Source organism: Bombina bombina, chromosome 3 (genome assembly GCF_027579735.1).
Source record: "Bombina bombina isolate aBomBom1 chromosome 3, aBomBom1.pri, whole genome shotgun sequence".
Lineage (NCBI taxonomy): Eukaryota > Metazoa > Chordata > Amphibia > Anura > Bombinatoridae > Bombina > Bombina bombina.
Window position 1 is genome coordinate 599578968 of NC_069501.1, and position 24817 is coordinate 599603784.

General features: G+C 42.3%; 1 protein-coding gene across 1 annotated transcript in view; it reads right to left on the reverse strand.

Moving 5' to 3' along the window:
• The window catches only part of SRRM1 (serine and arginine repetitive matrix 1), a gene marked incomplete in the record, with an annotated part of 533145 nt that overhangs the window by 414824 nt on the left and 93504 nt on the right, over positions 1-24817 (reverse strand). The window contains 1 exon segment of the mRNA XM_053705381.1: positions 10293-10381. Within this exon segment, the coding sequence (XP_053561356.1) occupies positions 10293-10381 (89 nt within the window).

Consider the following 24817-nt stretch of genomic DNA (forward strand, 5'->3'; position numbering starts at 1 on the left):
TTTTCAGCCAAAAAGAGGTAGCCGTAGCTTTTTGACCTCTACGTTTTCTAGAAAGGACAACAAACAAAGAAGATGTTTGACGGAAATCTTTGGTTGCTTGCAAGTAAAACTTCAAAGCACGAACCACGTCAAAGTTGTGCAACAGACGCTCCTTCTTAGAGGAAGGATTAGGACACAGAGAAGGAACAACAATTTCCTGATTGATATTCTTATTAGTAACAACCTTAGGAAGGAATCCAGGTTTGGTACGCTAACCCACCTTATCAGCATGGAAAACAAGATAAGGCAAGTCGCATTGTAATGCAGATAGATCAAAAACTCTTTGAGCTGAAGAGCTAGCAACTAAAAACAGAACTTTCCAAGATAGAAGCTTAATATCTATGGAATGCATAGGTTAAAACGGAACCCCTTGAAGAACTTTAAGAACTAAATTCAAACTCCATGGCGGAGCAACAGGTTTAAACACAGGCTTGATTCTAACTAAAGCCTGACTGAACGTCTGGAACATCTGCCAGACGCTTGTGCAGTAGAATTGATAAAGCAGATACTTGTCCCTTTAAGGAACTAGCCGATAGCCCCTTCTCCAATCCTTTTTGGAGAAAGGACAAAATCCTAGGAATCCTGATCTTACTCCATGAGTAGCCTTTGGATTTGCACCAATAAAGATATTTACACCATATCTTATGATAAATTTTCCTAGTGACAGGCTTTCGAGCCTGAATCAAGGTATCTATGACACTCAGAGAAACCCCGCATGAATAAAATCAAGCATTCAATCTCCAAGCAGTCAGCCACAGAGAAAGTAGATTTGGATACTGGAATGGACCTTGAATCAGAAGGTCCTGTCTCAATGGCAGAGTCCATGGGGGAAGAGATGACATGTCCACCAGGTCTGCATACCAAGTCCTGCGTGGCCACGCAGGTGCTATCAAAATCACCAAAGCTCTCTCCTGTTTGATTCTGGCAATCAAAGGAGGGAAGGAGAGGAAATGGTGGAAACACATAAGCCAGGTTGAACGACCAGGGTACTGCTAGAGCATCTATCAGTACTGCCTGAGGATCCCTTGACCTGGACCCGTAACAAGGAAGTTTGGCGTTCTGATGAGACGCCATCAGATCCAATTCTGGTGTGCCCCATTGCTGAATCAATTGAGCAAACACCTCCGGATGGAGTTCCCACTCCCCCGGATGAAAAGTCTGGCGACTTAGAAAATCCGCTTCCCAGTTCTCCACTCCTGGGATATAGATTGCTGATAGATGGCAAGAGTGAGTCTCTGCCCATCGAATTATTTTGGTAACCTATCATCGCTAGAGAACTCTTTGTTCCCCCCTGATGATTGATATATGCTACAGTCGTGATATTATCCGACTTTAATCTTATGAATTTGGCTGAAGCCAACTGAGGCCACGCCTGAAGCGCGTTGAATATCGCTAGTTGGTAAGTCGACGCCTGAATTAAGATATCCTAGCACCTTTGTGAAAAATCTGGGAGCTGTGGCCAACCCGAAGGCAAGAGCCACAAACTGGTAATGCTTGTCCAGAAAGGCAAACCTGAGGAACTGGTGATCTTTGTGTATAGGGATGTGTAGATATGCATCCTTTAAGTCCACGTGGTCATATATTGACCCTCCTGGATCATTGGTAAAATAGTCCGAATGGTCTCCATCTTGAAAGATGGGACTGAGGAATTTGTTTAGGATCTTGAGATCTAAAATTGGTCTGAAGGTTCCCTCTTTTTTGGGAACCACAAACAAATTGGAGTAAAACCCCTGCCCCGCTTTCGGAACTGGGCGGATCACTCCCATGGCATATAGGTCTTCTACACAGCGTAAGAACGCCTCTCTTTTTGTCTGGTTTTCAGATAATTGAGAAAGATGGAATCTCCCCCTTGCAGAAGAATCTTTGAAATCTAGAAGATACCCCTGGGTTACGATTTCTAAAGCCCAGGAGTCCTGAACGTCTCTTGCCCAAGCCTGAGCAAAGAGAGAAAGTCTGCCCCCTACTAGATCCGGTCCCAGATCGGGGGCTACCCCTTCATGCTGTCTTGGTGGCAGCAGCGGGCTTCTTGGCCTGTTTACCTTTGTTCTAAGTCTGGTTAGGTCTCCAGACTGACTTGGATTGAGCAAAATTCCCCTCTTGTTTTGCAGCAGGGGAAGAGGTAAAGGGACCACCTTTGAAGTTCCGAAAGGAACGAAAATTATTTTGTTTGGTCCTCATCTTATTTGTCGTATCCTGAGGAAGGGCATGGCCTTTTCCTCCAGTGATGTCGGAAATGATCTCTTTCAGTTCAGGCCCGAATAGGGTCTTACCTTTGAAAGGGATGGCTAAAAGCTTAGATTTTGATGACACATCAGCAGACCAGGACTTAAGCCATAACTCTCCACGCGCTAAAATGGCAAAACCTGAATTCTTTGCCGCTAATTTAGCCAGTTGAAAAGAGACATCTGTAATGAAAGAATTGGCTAGCTTGAGAGCCCTAATTCTATCCAGAATATCATCTAATGGGGTCTCAACCTGAAGAGCCTCCTCCAGAGCCTCAAACCAAAAAGCAGCTGCAGTAGTTACAGGAACAATGCACGCTATAGGTTGGAGAAGAAAACCCTGATGAACAAAAATTTTCTTTAGGAGACCCTCTAATTTTTTATCCATAGGATCTTTGAAAGCACAACTGTCCTCAATAGGTATAGTTGTACGCTTAGCCAGGGTAGAAATAGCTCCCTCCACCTTAGGGACCGTCTGCCACGAGTTCCGCATGGTGTCTGATATGGGAAACTTTTTTAAAAGTCGGAGGGGGAGCGAACGGAATACCTGGTCTATCCCACTCCTTAGTAACAATGTCCGAAATCCTCTTAGGAACCGGAAAAACATCAGTGTAGGCAGGAACCTCTAGAAATCTGTCCATTTTACACAATTTCTCTGGAACTACAATAGGGTCACAATCATCCAGAGTCGCTAAAACCTCCATGAGCAACAAGCGGGGGTGTTCTAGTTTAAATTTTAAAGCTGTCATATCTGAGTCTGTGAGGGAACATCTTTCCTGAATCAGAAATCTCTCCCTCAGACAGCAAATCCCTCACCCCCAACTTAGAACATTGTTAGGGTACATCGTATATGGCTAATAAAGCGTCAGAGGGCTCAGCATTTGTTCTCACACCAGACCTACGGCGTTTCCAATGCAACACAGGCAGCTTAGATAAAACCTCTGTGAGGGTAGTATTCATAACTGCAGCCATATCTTGCAGGGTGAAAGAATTAGATGCACTAGAAGTACTTGGCGTCGCTTGTACCGGCGCTAATGGTTGTGGACACTTGGGGAGAATTAGATGGCATAACCTGATTCTCTTCTGACTGAGAATCATCCTGCGACATACTTTTAGTAGCTAAAATATGTTCTTTGCAATTTGACCTTTCAGTGCATGAGGGACACATTCTTAGTGGGGGGCTCCACAATGGCTTCTAAACATATTGAACAATGACTTTCCTCAATGTCAGACATGTTGAACAGGCTAGTAATGACTACAAACAAGCTTGAAAACACTTTAGTGAAAAACAAAATTTATGCTTACCTGATAAATTTCTTTCTTTTGCGATGTACCGAGTCCACGGATTCATCCTAACTTGTGGGATATTGTCCTTCCTGACAGGAAGTAGCAAAGAGCACCACAGCAGAGCTGTCTATATAGCTCCCCCCTTAACTCCACCCCCCAGTCATTCAACCGAAGGCCAAGGAAGAAAAGGAGAAACTATAAGGTGCAGAGGTGACTGAAGTTTACATAAAAAAAAAATACTGTCTTGAATAGACAGGGCGGGCCGTGGACTCGGTAAATCGCAAAAGAATGAACTTTATCAGGTAAGCATAAATTTTGTTTTCTTTTGCATGATGTACCGAGTCCACGGATTCATCCTAACTTGTGGGATACCAATACCAAAGCTTTAGGACACGGATGAAGGGAGGGACAAGACAGGAACCTAAACGGAAGGCACCACTGCTTGCAAAACCTCTCTCCCAAAAATAGCCTCCGAAGAAGCAAAAGTATCAAATGTATAAAATTATGAAAAGGTATAAAGCGACGACCAAGTCGCAGCCTTACAAATCAGTTCAACAGAAGCATTTTTAAAAGCCCATGTGGAAGCTATCGCTCTAGTAGAATGAGCTGTAATCCTTTCAGGAGGCTGCTGTCCAGCAGTCTCATAAGCTAAACGGATGATGCTTTTCAGCCAAAAAGAAAGAAGTCGCCGTAGCCTTTTGACCACTATGCTTTCCAGAATAGACAACAAACAAAGAAGATGTTTGACGAAAATCTTTGGTTGCCAGCAAATAAAATTTCAAAAGCACGAACCACGTCCAAGCTGTGCAACAGATGTTCCTTCTTACAAGAAGGATTAGGACACGGAGAAGGAACAACAATTTCTTGATTGATATTCCTGTTAGTAACAACCTTAGGTAGGAACCCAGGCTTGGTACGCAAAACCACCTTACCAGCATGGAACACAAGATAAGGAGAATCACATTGTAATGCAGATAGTTCAGAAACTCTTCGAGCTGAAGAGATAGCAACTAGGAACAAAACTTTCCAAGATAAAAGCTTAATATCTATGGAATGCATGGGTTCAAACGGAACCCCCTGAAGACCTCTTAAGAACTAAATTTAGACTCCATGGCGGAGCAATAGGTTTAAACACGGGCTTAATTCTAACTAAAGCCTGACAAAAAGCCCGAACGTCTGGAACATCTGCCAGACGCTTGTGAAACAAAATAGATAGAGCAGATATCTGTCCCTTTAGGGAACTAGCTGATAATCCTTTCTCCAATCCCTCTTGGAGAAAAGACAAAATCCTAGGAATCCCGATTTTACTCCAGGAGAAGCCTTTGGATTTGCACCAAAAAAGATATTTACGCCATATCTTATGATAAATTTTCCTGGTAACAGGCTTTCGAGCCTGAATCAAGGTATTTATGACTGACTCAGAGAAACCCCGCTTTGATAGAATCAAGCGTTCAATCTCCAGTCAGCCGCAGAGAAACTAGATTTGGATGCTTGAATGGACCTTGAATCAGAAGGTCCTGTCTCAATGGCAGAGACCATGGTGGAAGGGATGACATGTCCACCAGGTCTGCATACCAAGTCCTGCATGGCCACGCAGGCGCTATCAAAATCACCGATGCTCTCTCCTGTTTGATTCTGGCAATCAGATCCAACTCTGGTGTGCCCCATAGCCGAACCAGCTGAGCTAACACCTCCGGATGGAGTTCCCACTCTGACTTAGAAAATCTGCCTCCCAGTTCTCTACACCTGGGATATAGATTGCTGACAGAGGGCAAGAGTGAGCCTCTGCCCATTGTATTATCCTTGAGACCTCTATCATCGCTAAGGAACTCTTTGTTTCGCCCTGATGATTGATATAAGCCACAGTCGTGATGTTGTCCGATAAACCTGATGAATCTGGCCAAAGCCAGCTGAGGCCATGCCTGGAGAGCATTGAATATCGCTCTTAATTCCAGAATATTTATCGGTAGGAGAGCCTCCTCCTGAGTCCACAAACCCTGAGCTTTCAGGGAATTCCAGACTGCACCCCAGCCCAGAAGACTGGCGTCTGTCGTCACTATAACCCATTCTGGCCTGCGGAAACACATTCCCTGGGACAGATGATCCTGTGACAACCACCAAAGAAGAGAGTCTCTGTTCTCTTGATCCAGATTTATCTGAGGAGATAAATCTACATAATCCCCATTCCACTGATTGAGCATGCATAGTTGCAGTGGTCTGAGATGCAAGCGAGCAAACGGAACTATGTCCATTGCCGCTACCATTAGTCCGATTACCTCCATACACTGAGCCACTGACGGCCGAGGAATGGAATGAAGAGCTCGGCAGGTGGACAAAATCTTTGATTTCCTGACCTCGGTGGACATGAAAATATTTCTGACTGAGTCTATCAGAGTCCCTAGAAATGAAACTCTTGTGAGAGGGGAAAGAGAACAATTTACGTTCACTTTCCACCCTTGAGACCTTAGAAAGGCCAACACTAAGTCCGTGTGAGACTTGGCTAGTTGGAAGGACGATGCTTGAATTAGAATGTTGTCTAGATAAGGCGCCACTGCTATGCCCCGTGGCCTTAGAACTGCCAGAAGGGACCCTAGCACCTTCGTGAAGATTCGCGGCACCGTGGCCAACCCGAAAGGAAGAGCCACAAACTGATAATGCTTGTCCAGAAAGGCGAACCTGAGGAACTGGCGATGATCTTTGTGGATAGGAATGTGCAGATACGCATCCTTTAAGTCCACGGTGGTCATATATTGACCCTCCTGGATCAATGGTAAGATAGTCTGAATGGTCTCCATCTTGAAAGATGGGACTCTTAGGAATTGGTTTAGGATCTTAAGATCCAGAATTGGTCTGAAGGTTCCCTCTTTTTTGGGAACTATAAACAGATTGGAGTAGGACCCCTGCCCCTGTTCTGCTTTTGGAACTGGGCAGAGCACTCTCGTGGTAAAAAGGTCTTCTACACAGCGTAAGAACGCCTCTCTTTTTGTCGGGTTTACAGACAATCGAGAAAGATGGAACCTCCCCCTTGGAGGGGAATCCTTGAAATCTAGAAGGTATCCCTGGGTTACAATTTCTACTGCCCAGGAATCCTGAACGTCTCTTGCCCAGGCCTGAGCAAAGAGAGAGAGTCTGCCCCCTACAAGATCCGGTCCCGGATCGGGGGCTACCCCTTCATGCTGACTTAGTGGCTGCAGCAGGCTTCAATTTTTCTGAAATTTAACAGTGTACCCACTAAGATTTAGAAGGATAGCACCACAAGTTAATAAGCAATAAACCCCCAAATGAAAAAAACAGATTGAAATATGTCTAAAACCGGTTAAAACCCCCTAAAGCACCTTGCCACAGCTCTGCTGTGGCCCTACCTGCCCTTAGGAAGCGATAATATGGGGTTTAAAGCTTCAATTAGTCCCTCAGAAGACTCTCAGGACCTCAGAAGTTGCTTCTTGCTTGTAAATGTAGGCCCTGCCCACCTCACTTGATGTTGCTGGGGCCTACACAAAACTAACAAACCCTGCCTGAAAGCCATGTGGGTTATAAACAACCCCAAAGAACCCTCAAGCAAATGTCCCATAAAACGTTTGTCCCAAATTCACATAAACTGAGTGCCCACAAAAAATTAACTCTTTATGCAAGCTAGTAAAAACCTCTGATAATACTAGGATTACTGCTTACCCTTCCCCTAATGGGGACACTGTCAGCCTTTCTGAGTTAACACAGTCTCTGCAGAAAATATGACTGAACATACCTCATTGCTGTATAGCAAGAAACCGTTCCTCACACTGAAGTTTTCCTGTACTCCTCAGCTTCTGTGGGAACAGTGGTGGACCTTAGTTACAAATGCCAAGATCATCATCCTCCAGGCAGAAATCTTCATCTATGTCCTGCCTGAGAGTAAATAGTACAACAACGGTACCATTTAAAAATTACAAACACTTGATTGAAGATAAAATAAAATTAACAGTTTAACACCTCTTCTCTTTACTCTTCCTACTTAGAGCCAGCAAAGAGAATGACTGGGGGGTGGAGTTAAGGGTGGAGCTATATAGACAGCTCTGCTGTGGTGCTCTTTGCTACTTCCTCTCAGGAAGGACAATATCCCACAAGTTAGAATGAATCCGTGGACTCGGTACATCATGCAAAAGAAAAATCAACAATCTTAAAAACGGTACTGCGCCTTTAAGAGAAAAAAAAGCATACACGTTCTGCAAAACTGCTTTAAAATGCCCCAAACTTTTAAAATTTTTGATAGCAGAGTCAATTTGTGTAGTTAAGTTTGCCTCACAAGAAAATAAAACATTTAACTCTTTATTGTGCAAACCGGATTGAAATAATGCCTAAATCCAGAAGAAAAAAAAAAAAAAAAACACACCCATCACCTCGCCACAGCCCTGCTGTGGCGCCTACCTGCCCTCAGGGGCTGTAAATATGGGGTTAAAGCTTTGATTTGGCCCAAAACATCCACAAGGGCCCTCAGGAGTTGAAGCTTGCTGCATGCTGAGTGAAAACTGCGCATTTGAGGCGTGAAAATAGGCACCGCTCATCTCACTCGATGTCTTTACAGCCTCAAAGAACCGCACCAGAGCGGTTTTAAACTAGCCATGTGGGTTCTGAGACCCAAAAATTAAGCCAAGTGTACCCTTCAAAGTTGAAACGTTAATAGCACTCCCAGATCATAAAACTTTTGCCCACAAACATTCAAAAACCACTGTCAACCATTTTTTAATTAGCCCCTTATGCAAGCTTAGTAATGCCCTTCTAAAGCTCTTAGGATTACTGCTTACCCTTATGGGGATACTTACAAGCCTTTCTGAAATACAGTCTCTCCAGAAAAAATTACTGAACATATTTAACTGCTATATAGCATGAAAACATTCCTCACACTGAAGTTTCCTGTACTCCTCAGTCTCTGTGGGAACTGCACTGGATCTTAGTGACAAATGCTAAGATCATCATCCTCCAGGCAAAAGTCTTCATCCATCTGCTGACAGAGTAAATAGTACACACCGGTACCATTTAAAACAAAAAACTCTTCCTTGAAGAAATTAAAAACCAATATTTTATCACCTCTTTCACTTTACCCTTCCTAGTACTTAGAGTAGGCAAAGAGAATGACTGGGGGGTGGAGCTAAAGGAGGAACTATATAGACAGCTCTGCTGTGGTGCTCTTTGCCACTTCCTGTTAGCAGGAGGATAATATCCCACAAGTAAAGGATGAATCCGTGGACTTGTCGTACTTTATAGAAGAAAGTATGTTCTGTAAATGCAGAAACTATAATGCATACTGTAAAGTTAACATAGCATTAATATGATAAAAAGAATGCATAAGGAAATACAGATACCCTGTGCATACTCTTATACATAACATGCTTTAGCATTCCAATGACTATTTAAGTCTGCTCCTATAATACCTTTTCTGCAAAAGCATACTGTTTTGCAAATACAGTGATGTGTTGTACATTCTAATACTCATGGGATTCATTATGCAGTATGCATGGAAGTACAGATGTGCACAGGAAAAACAGATAATGCAGTGTTCTGTTATGTATATACACACACACACACTAAACATTGTGCTATAGAAAGAAAATGACTGCATTGTAGCATGAATAAAAACTAAACTTGATTATACAAGGATTAAACATGCACTAAATCAAATGTAAGAAATACATTATGTGCATAACTGTACTTGTATCTACATAAATAGCCATTAGCATATGGAAAAATACTATATAAGCAAATAATCTTAGAACCATATAAATTTTGAACGAACATACAAACACGGAAGGGGACTGCACTGGGTACATATCCTATGACCCTGCAACATGCACAGCCCTGGGTGCTCAATAGCACTCTCAGGTAGCTGCACTGTCCCCATAGTCCCAGGCAGGTCTGGGTGCAAGGCCCATAGGAAAAATTATAAAACAGATTAATACAGCACACAGATGAAGTTCAGCACTCACTTGCTAGCTCTCAGCCAAGATTCAAAGCAAAAATGGAACAGTTAGTTACTGCATCCAGCTAAATGATATATCACATATAGTGAGCACAATAATATCTTTATGGCACACATGAACCAACACCTTCGAGCTATGAAAAACTGTCAAAATGCACTGAGATAAGAGGCAGCCTTCAAGGGCTTAGAAATTAGCATACAAGCCTACATAGGTTTAGCTTTTAACAGAATACCAAGAACAAAGCAAATTTGATCAAAGTAAATTATAAAGTTGTTTAAAATTGCAGCCTTGTCTGAATCATGAACGTTATTTTTGACTAGTCTGTCCCCTTAACCCCTGTTAGAGTGCATTGCTCTTACCTTTTGAGGAACTTTCTACTGCATAGAGCTTTCTTCAATGGAGAGCCCATCCAGTGCTTGTAAAATACCTTAATCCCACAGGGGGAGGCTAAGGGACATGTCCCTGCGACACCTGAGGGGAGTTATGGCTGAAATCCCTTTTGGAGTTATTGCACACATAACAGGGTATACCCTATGTCCCTGTATCACTCAGAGTGCTTGAAAACTCTTCTTTCTGAGTATGTCCCAGAGATAATGGGTCATATAAAAATCCATAAGCAAGTAGCTGGAACAACTATCCTTTCAACCTTCTCCTTGGTGGTCAAGAACAAAACTGGGAAGAGATGGGCGATTTTTAAGTACTTGTCGTCCTCTTAGTAGTGGGAAATATATACTACATGTTATGGAATCCCTATGGACTATCATCATCATATAGAAAAAAAAAACCTTACCTTCTTGGGCTTCTGGATCGTCCCTTTTTATCTCGATCATCTTTATCATCATCTTGTCTTTTAAAAGAAGAAAACTTTTCTTGTTCAATCTAAGAAAAAACGAGAAGGAAACAAAAAAAAAAGGAAATTTATGCTTACCTGATAAATTTATTTCTTTTACGATATGAAAAGTCCACGGATTTCATCCTTACTTATGGGATATCACCTCCTGCTCAGCAGGAGGAGGCAAAGAGCTCCACAGCAGAGCTGCATAAATAGCTCCTCCCTTCCCCCCCAACCCAGTCATTCGACCGAGGTTAGGAAGAGAAAGGAGAAGCCAAGGAGCAGAGGTGACAGAAGATTAACAAAAATAAAAACGTGTCTTAGAAAACGACAGGGAGGGCAATGGACTTGTCATATCGTAAAAGAATTAAATTCATCAGGTAAGCATACATTTCCTTTTCTTTTACAAGATATGACGAGTCCACGGATTTCATCCTTACTTGTGGGATACAATACCAAAGCTATAGGACACGGATGAAAGGGAGGGACAAGACAGGAACCTAAATGGAAGGCACCACTGCTTGAAGAACCTTTCTCCCAAAAACAGCCTCAGACGAGGCAAAAGTATCAAATTTGTAAAATTTGGAAAAAGTGTGAAGAGACGACCAAGTTGCAGCCTTGCAAATCTGTCCAACAGAAGCATCATTTTTAAATGCCCATGAGGAAGCCACAGCCCTAGTAGAATGCGTCGTAATTCGTTCTGGAGGCTGCTGTCCAGCAGTCTCATATGCAACACGGATGATACTCTTCAGCCAAAAAGAAAGAGGTAGCCGTAGCCTTCTGACCCCTACGTTTCCCAGCAAAAACAACAAATAATGAGGATGTTTGACGAAAATCCTTAGTCGCCTGCAAGTAGAACTTCAAGGCACGGACTACTTCCAAATTATGTAACAGATAGGGATGCACCGAAATTTCGGCCGCAGAAAGTTTCGGCCGAAAATAGCCTTTTTGGCTATTTCGGTTTTCGGGTTTTTTGCCTGTTATTTTCGGTAAAATTATTGTGTAGCATGTTTCAAATTTGATGCTAGCCTAGAGCTGCTGTTTAAGTTTATTACTTGACTTACTGTTCTGCATATGAGTTTTCTAGGACTATACTTTATTTTGATAATTGGTAAAAAAAACAAAAAAACAGTTAAATATGATTCTGTTACATAGAACTAAATGAAGAATACAGTATATTGATATTTATAATTGTTTTAAGTGAAGAAACATTTTGTCCGAAAATTGCATTTTTTTCTATTTTTTTTTTCTTGGTAAAATTATTGTGTAGCATATTGTTTTAAGATATTTTGGTCCAATTTTAGTGTATTACTTTCAATAAAAGTGTGGGCTTTTTTATTGGCTCTAATTATGCAAAAAAAAAACTAAAAAAAAATTAATTTGAAAAAACACATTTTCGGTATCAATTTCGGTTTTCGGCCAAGTGCATCCTGGATTTTCGGATTCGGTTTCGGTTCAGAAATTCAATTTCGGTGCATCACTAGTAACAGAAGCTCCTTCTTAGAAGAAGGGTTAGGACACAAGGAAGGAACAACAATTTCCTGATTCAATTTCTTGTTAGAAACAACCTTAGGAAGAAAACCAGGTTTGGTATGTAACACCACCTTATCAGAATGGAAAATAAGATAAGGAGAATCACATTGTAATGCCGAAAGATCAGATACTCTGCAAGCAGAAGAAATAGCAACCAAAAATAAAACTTTCCAAGATAAAAACTTAATATCTATGGAATGCATAGTTTCAAACGGAACTCCTTGAAGAACATTAAGAACTAAATTCAAACTCCAATGAGGGGCAATTGGTCTAAACACAGGTATGATTCTAGTCAGGGCCTGACAAAGATTGAACATCTGGAACATCTGACAGACGCTTGTGCAGCAAAAATAGACAAAGCAGAAATCTGTACTTTTAAAGAACTTGCTGACAACCCTTTCTCCAATCCTTCTTTGAAAAAAGATAAAATCCTGGGAATCCTAACCCTACTCCATGAGTAGCCCTTGGATTCGCACCAATAAAGATATTTACGCCATATCTTATGGTAAATCTTTCTAGCAACAGGCTTCCGTGCCTGAATTAAGGTATCAATGACCGCATCAGAGAACCCCTGCTTAGATAAAATCAAGAGTTCAATCTCCAAGCAGTCAACTGCAGAGAAATTAGATTTGGATGATGGAAGGGTCCCTGAATGAGAAGGTCTTGCCTCAATGGAAGCTTCCACGGTGGCAGAGATGACATGTCCATCAGATCAGCATACCAAGTCCTGCGAGGCCACGAAAGAGCGATGAGAATCACCCAAGCCCTCTCCTGTTTGAATCGAGCAATCACCCGGGGAAGGAGAGCAAATGGAGTGAACACAAGCTAGGTTGAACGACCAAGGCGCTGCCAAGGTATCTATCAGTTCGGCCTGAGGATCCCTGGACCTGGATCCGTATCTCGGGAGCTTGGCATTCTGACGCGACGCCATGAGATCCAGCTCCGGCCTGCCCCATCTGAGAATCAGGGTGGCAAAGACCTCCGGATGAGTTCCCACTCCCCCGGATGAAACGTCTGTCTGCTCAAAAAATCTGCTTCCCATTTGTCTACTCCTGGGATGTAGATTGCTGACAGATAAGAGTGAGCCTCCGCCCAACGAATTATCTTGGATACTTCCGTCATCGCTAAGGAACTTCTTGTTCCTCACTGATGATTGATGTAAGCCACAGTCGTGATGTTGTCCGACTGAAATCGGATGAACTTTGCCGAAGCCAACTGAGGCCAAGCCTGAAGAGCATTGAATATTGCCCTCAACTCCAGAATATTGATTGGAAGTAGAGACTCCAACCGAGTCCACACACCCTGAGCCTTCAGGGAATTCCAGACTGCACCCGATCCAAGTAGACTGGCGTCCGTTGTCACCATCAGCCATGAGGGTCAGCGGAAGCAAGTCCCTTGGGACAGATGATCCTGCGACAACCACCAAAGAAGAGAGTCCCTTGTCTCCTAATCCAGATCTATCTGAAGAGACAAATTTGCATAATCTCCATTCCACTGTCTGAGCAGGCTCAGTTGTAGAGGTCTGAGATGAAAACGAGCAAACAATGATGTCCATTGCCGCCACCATCAATCCAATTACCTTCATGCACTGAGCCACTGATGGCGGAGGATTGGACTGAAGGGCTTGGCATGTATTCAGAATATTTAACTTTCGGACTTCCGTCAAGAAGATTTTCATGGAAATAGAGTCTATTAGAGTTCCCAGGAAAGGAACCCTTGTCTGTGGAATTAGTGAACTTTTTTCTAGATTCACCTTCCACCCGTGAGTCCTTGGAAAGGACAGAACCATGTCTGTATGAGACTGTCAGTTGATAAGACGCCTGGATCAGAATATCGTCCAGATAAGGCGCTACTGCAATGCCCCACGGTCTGAGAACTGCCAGCAGAGACCCTAGAACCTTCGTGCCGTGGCCAGCCACGAACTGAAAATGTTTGTCCAGAAAGGCAAACCTTAGGAACTGGTGATGATCTTTGTGGATAGGAATATGAAGATATGCATACTTTAAGTCCACGGTAAACATATATTGACCCTCTTGGATCAATGGGAGAATTGTGCGAATAGTCTCCAGCTTGAGAAACTTGTTTAGACTCTTGAGATCTAAAATGGGTCGGAACGTTACCTCTTTTTTGGGAACCACAAAGATTTGAGTAAAACCCCTGCCCCTGTATTGGAACGGGACAAATTACTCCCATAGTGGAGAGGTCTTTTACACAACGTAAGAATGCCTCTCTTTATCTGGTCTACAGACAATCGTGAAAGAAGAAACCTTCCCTTTGGGAAGGAATTTTTGAACTCCAACTGATACCCTTGAGACAAAATTTCTAGTGTCCAGGGATCCTGAACGTCTCTTATCCAAGCCTGGACAAAGAGAAAGTATGCACCAATACCAAAGCTTTAGGACACGGATGAAGGGAGGGAACAAGTCAGGTAACCTAAACGGAAGGCACCACTGCTTGCAAAACCTTTCTCCCAAAAATCGCCTCCGAAGAAGCAAAAGTATCGAATTTGTAAAATTTGGCAAAAGTATGCAGTGAAGACCAAGTCGCTGCCTTACAAATCTGTTCAACAGAAGCCTCATTTTTGAAAGCCCATGTGGAAGCCACAGCTCTGGTGGAATGAGCTGTAATTCGTTCAGGAGGCTGCTGTCCAGCAGTCTCATAAGCCAATCGGATGATTCTTTTCAGCCAGAAGGAAAGAGAGGTAGCAGTCGCTTTCTGACCTCTCCTCTTACCAGAATAGACAACAAGGATGATGTTCGTCTGAAATCTTTAGTTGCTTTTAAATAGAATTTTAAAGCACAAACCACATCAAGATTGTGTAAAAGTCGTTCCTTCTTAGAAACTGGATTAGGACACAGAGAAGGAACAATGATTTCCTGGTTAATATTCTTATTAGAAACCACCTTTGGAAGGAAACCAGGTTTGGTACGCAAAACAACCTTATCTGCATGGAACACCAGCTAGGGTGAATCACACTGCAAAGCAGACAATTCAGAAACTCTTCGAGCAGAAGAAAACATAATTTATGTAAGAACTTACCTGATAAATTCATTTCTTTCATATTAGCAAGAGTCCATGAGCTAGTGACGTATGGGATATACATTCCTACCAGGAGGGGCAAAGTTTCCCAAACCTCAAAATGCCTATAAATACACCCCTCACCACACCCACAAATCAGTTTAACGAATAGCCAAGAAGTGGGGTGATAAGAAAAAAGTGCGAAAGCATAAAAAACAAGGAATTGGAATAATTGTGCTTTATACAAAAAAATCATAACCACCACAAAAAAGGGTGGGCCTCATGGACTCTTGCTAATATGAAAGAAATGAATTTATCAGGTAAGTTCTTACATAAATTATGTTTTCTTTCATGTAATTAGCAAGAGTCCATGAGCTAGTGACGTATGGGATAATGACTACCCAAGATGTGGATCTTTCCACGCAAGAGTCACTAGAGAGGGAGGGATAAAATAAAGACAGCCAATTCCTGCTGAAAATAATCCACACCCAAAATAAAGTTTAAATGAAAACATAAGCAGAAGATTCAAACTGAAACAGCTGCCTGAAGTACTTCTCTACCAAAAACTGCTTCAGAAGAAGAAAACACATCAAAATGGTAGAATTTAGTAAAAGTATGCAAAGAGGACCAAGTTGCTGCTTTGCAAATCTGATCAACCGAAGCTTCATTCCTAAACGCCCAGGAAGTAGAAACTGACCTAGTAGAATGAGCTGTAATCCTTTGAGGCGGAGTTTTACCCGACTCGACATAAGCATGATGAATTAAAGATTTCAACCAAGATGCCAAAGAAATGGCAGAGGCCTTTTGACCTTTCCTAGAACCGGAAAAGATAACAAATAGACTAGAAGTCTTTCGGAAAGTCTTAGTAGCTTCAACATATTTCAAAGCTCTAACCACATCCAAAGAATGCAATGATTTCTCCTTAGAATTCTTAGGAGTAGGACATAATGAAGGAACCACAATCTCTCTACTAATGTTGTTGGAATTCACAACCTTAGGTAAAAATTCAAAAGAAGTTCGCAACACCGCCTTATCCTGATGAAAAATTAAAAAAAGGAGACTCACAAGAAAGAGCAGATAATTCAGAAACTCTTCTGGCAGAAGAGATGACCAAAAGGAACAAAACTTTCCAAGAAAGTAATTTAATGTCCAATGAATGCATAGGTTCAAACGGAGGAGCTTGAAGAGCCCCCAGATCCAAATTCAAACTCCAAGGAGGAGAAATTGACTTAATGACAGGTTTTATACGAACCAAAGCTTGTACAAAACAATGAATATCAGGAAGATTAGCAATCTTTCTGTGAAAAAGAACAGAAAGAGCAGAGATTTGTCCTTTCAAGGAACTTGCAAACAAACCTTTATCCAAACCATCCTGAAGAAACTGTAAAATTCTTGGAATTCTAAAAGAATGCCAGGAAAAATGATGAAAAAGACACCAAGAAATATAAGTCTTCCAGACTCTATAATATATCTCCCTAGATACAGATTTACAAGCCTGTAACATAGTATTAATCACAGAGTCAGAGAAACCTCTTTGACTAAGAATCAAGCGTTCAATCTCCATACCTTTAAATTTAAGGATTTGAGATCCTGATGGAAAAAAGGACCTTGAGACAGAAGGTCTGGTCTTAACGGAAGAGTCCACGGTTGGCAAGAAGCCATCCGGACAAGATCCGCATACCAAAACCTGTGAGGCCATACTGGAGCGACCAGCAGAACAAACTAGCATTCCTTCAGAATTTTGGAGATCACTCTTGGAAGAAGAACTAGAGGCGGAAAGATATAGGCAGGATGATACTTCCAAGGAAGTGACAATGCATCCACTGCTTCCGCTTGAGGATCCCTGGATCTTGACAGATACCTGGGAAGTTTCTTGTTTAGATGAGAGGCCATCAGATCTATTTCTGGAAGTCCCCACATCTGAATACCTCTGGGTGAAGAGACCATTCGCCCGGATGCAACGTTTGGCGACTGAGATAATCCGCTTCCCAATTGTCTATACCTGGGATATGAACCGCAGAAACTAGACAGGAGCTGGATTCCGCCCAAACCAGAATTCGAGATACTTCTTTCATAGCTAGAGGACTGTGAGTCCCTCCTTGATGATTGATGTATGCTACAGTTGTGACATTGTCTGTCTGAAAACAAATGAACGATTCTCTCTTCAGAAGAGGCCAAGACTGAAGAGCTCTGAAAATTGCACGGAGTTCCAAAATATTGATCGGTAATCTCACCTCCTGAGATTCCCAAACCCCTTGTGCCGTCAGAGACCCCCACACAGCTCCCCAACCTGTAAGACTTGCATCTGTTGAAATTACAGTCCAGGTCGGAAGAACAAAAGAAGCCCACTGAATTAAACGATGGTGATCTGTCCACCACGTCAGTGTGTGTCGTACAATCGGTTTTAAAGATATTAATTGAGATATCTTTGTGTAATCCCTGCACCATTGGTTCAGCATACAGAGCTGAAGAGGTCGCATGTGAAAACGAGCAAAGGGGATCGCGTCCGATGCAGCAGTCATAAGACCTAGAATTTCCATGCATAAGGCTACCGAAGGGAATGATTGTGACTGAAGGTTTCGACAAGCTGATATCAATTTTAGACGTCTCTTGTCTGTCAAAGACAGAGTCATGGACACTGAATCTATCTGGAAACCCAGAAATGTTACCCTTGTCTGAGGAATCAATGAACTTTTTAGTGAATTGATCCTCCAACCATGATCTTGAAGAAACACAAGTCGATTCGTATGAGATTCTGCTAAATGTGAAGACTGAGCAAGTACCAAGATATCGTCCAAATAAGGAAATACCACAATACCCTGTTCTCTGATTACAGACAGAAGGGCACCGAGAACCTTTGTAAAAATTCTTGGAGCTGTTGCTAGACCAAACGGTAGAGCCACAAACTGGTAATGCTTGTCTAGGAAAGAGAATCTCAGAAACTGAAAGTGATCTGGATGAATCGGAATATGCAGATATGCATCCTGTAAATCTATTGTAGACATATAATGCCCTTGCTGAACAAAAGGCAGGATAGTCCTTACAGTTACCATTTTGAATGTTGGTATCCTTACATAACTATTCAATATCTTTAGATCCAGAACTGGTCTGAAGGAATTCTCCTTCTTTGGTACAATGAAGAGATTTGAATAAAACCCCAGCCCCCGTTCCAGAACTGGAACTGGCATAATTACTCCAGCCAACTCTAGATCTGAAACACATTTCAGAAATGCTTGAGCCTTCGCTGGATTTACTGGGACACGGGAAAGAAAAAAATCTCTTATTTTGAAGCCAATTCTGTACCCTTCTGAAACAATGTTCTGAATCCAAAGATTGTGAACGGATTTGATCCAAATTTCTTTGAAAAAACGTAATCTGCCCCCTACCAGCTGAGCTGGAATGAGGGCCGCACCTACATGTGGACTTAGAAGCTGGCTTTGATTTTCTAGAAGGCTTGGATTTATTCCAAAGAATAATAATGCTATGAGAATTATGATCTGTTACTTGTTGCGCTAAAGCTTCCAACCAAAAAGTTGAAGCTGCAGCAACATCCGCCAAAGATATAGCAGGTCTAAGAAGATTACCTGATCACAAATAGGCTTTTCTTAGAAAGGATTCAATTTTCCTAAAGGATCCTTAAAGGAAGTACCATCTGCCGTAGGAATCGTAGTACGCTTAGCAAGAGTAGAGACAGCCCCATCAACCTTAGGGATTTTGTCCCAAAACTCTAATCTGTCAGATGGCACAGGATATAATTGCTTAAAACGTTTAGGAGTAAATGAATTACCCAAATTATTCCATTCCCTGGAAATTACTTCAGAAATAGCACTAGGAACAGGAAAAACTTCTGGAATAACTACAGGAGATTTAAAAACCTTATCTAAACGTTTAGATTTAGTATCAAGAGGACCAGAATCCTCAATTTCTAAAGCAATTAGAACTTCTTTAAGTAAAGAACGAATAAATTCCATTTTAAATAAATATGAAGATTTATCAGCATCAACCTCTGAGACAGAATCCTCTGAACCAGAAGAACCATTATCAGAATCAGAATGATGATGTTCATTTAAAAATTCATCTGAACAATGAGAAGTTTTAAAAGATTTTTTTATGTTTACTAGAAGGAGGAATAACAGACAAAGCCTTCTTAATGGATTCAGAAACAAAATCTCTTATGTTATCAGGAACACTCTGAGCATTAGATGTTGACGGAACAGCAACAGGTAATGGAACTTTACTAAAGGAAATTTTATCTGCATTAACAAGTTTGTCATGACATTCAATACAAACAACAGCTGGAGGAACAGATACCAAAAGTTAACAGCAGATACACTTAGCTTTGGTAGCTCCAGCACCAGGCAGCGATTTTCCTGAAGTATCTTCTGACTCAGTTGCAACGTGGGACATCTTGCAATATGTAATAGAAAAAACATATAAAGCAAAATAGATCAAATTCCTTAAATGACAGTTTCAGGAATGGGAAATATGCCAGTGAACAAGCTTCTAGCAACCAGAAGCAATAAATAAGAGACTTAAATAATGTGGAGACAAAAGTGACGCCCATATTTTTTTAGCGCCAAATAAGACGCCCACATTATTTGGTGCCTAAATGCTTTTGGCGCCAAATATGACGCCACATCCGGAACGCCGACACTTGACGCAAAAAAGTAAAAAAATGATGCAACTTCCGGCGACACGTATGACGCCGGAAACAGAAAAAAAATTTTGCGCCAAAAAAGTCAGCGCCAAGAATGACGCAATAAAATGAAGCATTTTCAGCCCCCGCGAGCCTAACAGCCCACAGGGAAAAAGTCAAATTTTTAAGGTAAGAAAAAATGATTGATTCAAATGCATTATCCCAAATATGAAACTGACTGTCTGAAAATAAGGAATGTTGAACATCCTGAGTCAAGGCAAATAAATGTTTGAATACATATATTTAGAACTTTATTAAAAAAGAGCCCAACCATAGCTTAGAGTGTCACAGAAAATAAGACTTACTTACCCCAGGACACTCATCTACATGTTGTAGAAAGCCAAACCAGTACTGAAACGAAAATCAGCAGAGGTAATGGTATATATAAGAGTATATCGTCGATCTGAAAAGGGAGGTAAGAGATGAATCTCTACGACCGATAACAGAGAACCTATGAAATAGACCCCGTAGAAGGAGATCATTGAATTCAAATAGGCAATACTCTCCTCACATCCCTCTGACATTCACTGCACGCTGAGAGGAAAACCGGGCTCCAACCTGCTGCGGAGCGCATATCAACGTAGAATCTAGCACAAACTTACTTCACCACCTCCATAGGAGGCAAAGTTTGTTAAACTGATTTGTGGGTGTGGTGAGGGGTGTATTTATAGGCATTTTGAGGTTTGGGAAACTTTGCCCCTCCTGGTAGGAATGTATATCCCATACGTCACTAGCTCATGGACTCTTGCTAATTACATGAAAGAAATGGCTACTAAAAACAAAACTTTCCAAGATAATAACTTAATATCTATGGAATGCAAAGGTTCAAACGGAACCCCTTGAAGAACTGAAAGAACTAAATTTAGACTCCATGGAGGAGCCACAGGCTTGTAAACAGGCTTGATTCTAACTAGGGCCTGTGCAAACACCTGAACGTCTGGTACAGCTGCCAGACGCTTATGTAACAGGATAGACAGAGCAGATATCTGTCCCTTTAAGGAACTAGCTGACAGACCTTTCTCCAATCCTTCTTGGAGAAAAGACAATATCCTTGGAATCCTAACCTTACTCCACGAGTAACCCTTGGATTCACACCAACAAAGATATTTTCGCCATATCTTATGGTAAATTTTCCTGGTGACAGGCTTTCTGGCCTGTATTAGAGTATCTATAACTGATTCAGAGAAACCACGCTTAGCTAGGATTAAGCGTTCAATCTCCAAGCAGTCAGTTGCAGAGAAACTAGATTTGGATGCTTGAAAAGACCTTGAATTAGAAGATCCTGCCTTGATGGCAGTTTCCATGGTGGGACTGATGACATGTCCACTAGGTCTGCATACCAAGTCCTGCGTGGCCACACAGGTGCTATCAAAATTACCGAAGCCTTCTCCTGTTTGATTCTGGCTACAAGCCGAGGGAGAAGAGGAAACGGTGGAAAGACATAAGCTAGACTGAATGACCAAGGCGCTGTTAATGCATCTATCAACGCCGCCTTGGGATCCCTGGATCTGGATCCGCAAAGGGGAAGTTTGGTGTTCTGACGGGATGCCATCAGATCCAATTCTGGAATGCCCCATAGCTGGGTCAGCTGAGCAAAAACCTCTGGGTGGAGTTCCCACTCCCCGGATGGAAAGTCTGACGACTTAGAAAATCCGCCTCCAAGTTGTCTACCCCTGGGATGTGAATTGCAGATAGATGGCAGGAGTGATCCTCTGCCCATTTGATGATCTTGGATACTTCCTTCATCGCTAGGGAACTCTTTGTTCCTCCCTGATGATTGATGTACGCTACAGTCGTGATGTTGTCCGACTGAAATCTGATGAATTTGGCCTCCGTGAAACACTTGAACCAATATAAGATTACCCTAATAAAGTAATCTATTTAGCCCATCACAGTGTCTACCAGTATTTTAGCCCTTAACTGAAGCCATCCTTCTATACTGAATCTCAGAAAATGGCTAACCTTCCCACATGGGGATTTCTATCAGTCTTCTAGCATTACCAGGTCTTGTTAGAAAAAGTGACTGAGCATACCTTAAGCAGTTAAGCCTGCAAACTGTTCCCCCCAACTGAAGTTCTCCGGTACTCAACAGTCCTTTGTGCTAAAATCTTTTTCCTCTCAGCAGAAATCTTCATCACTTTCTGCCTCAGAGTAAATAGTACAAACCGGCACTATTTTAAAATAAACTCTTGATTGAAGAAATAAAAACTACAAATCTAACACCACATACTCTTTACCCTCCCGTGGAGATGCTACTTGTTAGAGCGGCAAAGAGAATGACGGGGGGGGGGCGGAGCCTGAGGGGAGCTATATGGACAGCTTTGCTGTGTGCTCTTTGCCACTTCCTGTAGGGATTGATAATATCCCACAAGTAAGGATGAAACCGTGGACTGGATACACCAAGTAAGAGAAATCCTGAATTCTTAGCCAATTTGGCGATCTGAAAGGCGGCATCCGTAATAAAGGAATTAGCCAGCTTAAGGGCCTTAATTCTATCCATTATTTCTTCTAAAGGAGTCTCAGTCTTAAGGGACTCTTCTAGAGCGTCAAACCAAAAGGCAGCCGCAGTTGTGACTGTTACAATGCAGGCCGTCGGTTGTAATAGAAACTCTTGAAGAATATAGCTTTTTTTAGAAGACACTCCAACTTTTTATCCATAGGGTCTTTGAAAGCACAACTGTCCTCAATAGGGATAGTCGTACGCTTAGCCAGGGTAGAGATAGCTCCCTCCACCTTAGGGACCGTCTGCCAAGAGTCCTGAACGGCTATAGGGTACATTTTCCTAAAAATAGGCAAAGGGGAGAACGGGATACCCGGTCTCTCCCATTCCCTTGTAATAATTTCCAAAATTCTCTTAGGAACCGGAAACGCATCGGAATAAGAAGGGACCTCTAAGTATTTGTCCATCTTACTCAATTTCTCTGGCGGGACCACAATAGAGTCACAGTCGTCCAGAGTCACCAAAACCTCTCGGAGCAAAAGGTGGAGGTGTTCAAGCTTAAACCTAAAAGGACATGACGTCCGAATCTGTCTGGGGTAATGCACTTCCTGAGTCAGACAGTTCCCCCTCAGACAGGGCCTCCCTACCCCCTAATTCAGAACCCTGGGAAGGTATATCAGAGATAGCCATTAAAGCATCAGAAGTTGCAGGGACCACGTGGGTTTCTGTCCTGCTGCGTTTGCCTTGTAACACTGGCAACTTAGATAAAACTTTTGTAAGAGTGGATGGCATAACTGCAGCCATATCCTGCAGAGTAAATGAAGCAGACGCCGTTGAACATGGCGTCACCTGAGCGGGCGTTAAAGGCTGTGACGCTTGGGGAAAGATGCGTCATACCCTGAATTTCATCAGTCTGAGGACATTCATTAGATATATCTTTATTAAAGAAAATTTGCTCTTTACACTGTAAAGCCCTCTCAATACATGGGGGACAAAATGTAACAGGGGGTTCCACAATAGCATCTAAACACATAGCAAATAGTCTAATAAAAAACACTGCTGAGCACTGAATCTTTAAATAAAAAAGAAAATAAATCAATCTTGGTCCCTAAGGCAGGGCCCAAATTTCACATACCCTGCACGAAGGCCTCAGAATAATACACTGGTAAACTTTGAAATATAACCCAGTCACCTCGCCGCAGCGGCTCCTACCTTCCTCCACGTGACCACACTAGACTCCTTAAGCACGGCGCACCTAAAGTCGCTTGTAAAATATCGCCGTGAGGAAATGCTGCACCGGATAACTGAAGTATGAACTGCGCTGTTCTAAGCGTGCGAAAACATAGGCCCCGCCCTTCGTGGGCATAAACACCAATCAGTCCCTCACATCAGGATACCACCATGTACCGGAGCTATATAGTGAAAACATATCCCCTCCGGAACTGTCCCCAGCGTCAGCCACCTCTAATAAAACAAACTGGAACCTTCTATTCCATGCCCGTTATCGTGAAAACACATACAATAGGTCCCAGTGCTTCTAGGATATAACATGCCTGAGTGTCTGGATAAACAATGTCAGTTTTCTTTACACACCCCAGCGCTTCTAGGCTATTATAATGTCAGAGTGTCTGGGTATTAAAGTAAATGTTAAAAAGAAGCCCTATCAAGCTAGCCCCTGTATAACAGTATAAGCACAGTTTTTCTGAAATATGCTGCAGCACTCCAGAATAATAAACTGCACCTACCTTCATGCTGAGGAACAGCATGACAATCTCACAGTATCAAGAGGTCCACTCTTCCTCCTGAGGTCCTGTGAAAGCAGAAGGGTCTTGGTTACAACCTCTAAGACCATATACAGAGAAAGCAGCACAGTCTTGGGAGGCTCAGTTGAAAAAAAAATCCACCAGTTCCCATAGTCTAAAAACGACTATCCAGAAGTTGCCCTGTAAAAAAATAGTACACTTTGGCACAATTTAAAAATAAAAAACTCTTGATTGAAGAATCTAAACACCTCACTTTACCTATTCCTATCACTAACACAGGCAATGAGGATGACTGGGTTGGGGGGGAAAAGAGGGATATTTATGCAGCTCTGCTGTGGAGCTCTTTGCCGCCTCCTGCTGACCAGGAGGTGATATCCCATAAGGATGGAATCCGTGGACTTGTCATATCTTGTAAAAGAAAAAGGTTGTGGCATTCAGTATTTTCGGTACTCAACCCCCACCCCCCACCAAAAAAAAAAAAACATAATTTATGCTTACCTGATAAATTCCTTTCTTCTGTAGTGTGATCAGTCCACGGGTCATCATTACTTGTGGGATATTAACTGCTCCCCTACAGGAAGTGCAAGAGGATTCACCCAGCAGAGTTGCTATATAGCTCCTCCCCTCTACGTCACCTCCAGTCATTCGACCAAGGACCAACGAGAAAGGAGAAGCCAAGGGTGTAGTGGTGACTGGAGTATAATTTAAAAAATATTTACCTGCCTTAAAAAACAGGGCGGGCCGTGGACTGATCACACTACAGAAGAAAGGAATTTATCAGGTAAGCATAAATTATGTTTTCTTCTGTTAAGTGTGATCAGTCCACGGGTCATCATTACTTGTGGGATACCAATACCAAAGCAAAAGTACACAGATGACGGGAGGGATAGGCAGGCTCTTTATACAGAAGGAACCACTGCCTGAAGAACCTTTCTCCCAAAAATAGCCTCCGAGGAAGCAAAAGTGTCAAATTTGTAAAATTTGGAAAAAGTATGAAGCGAAGACCAAGTTGCAGCCTTGCAAATCTGTTCGG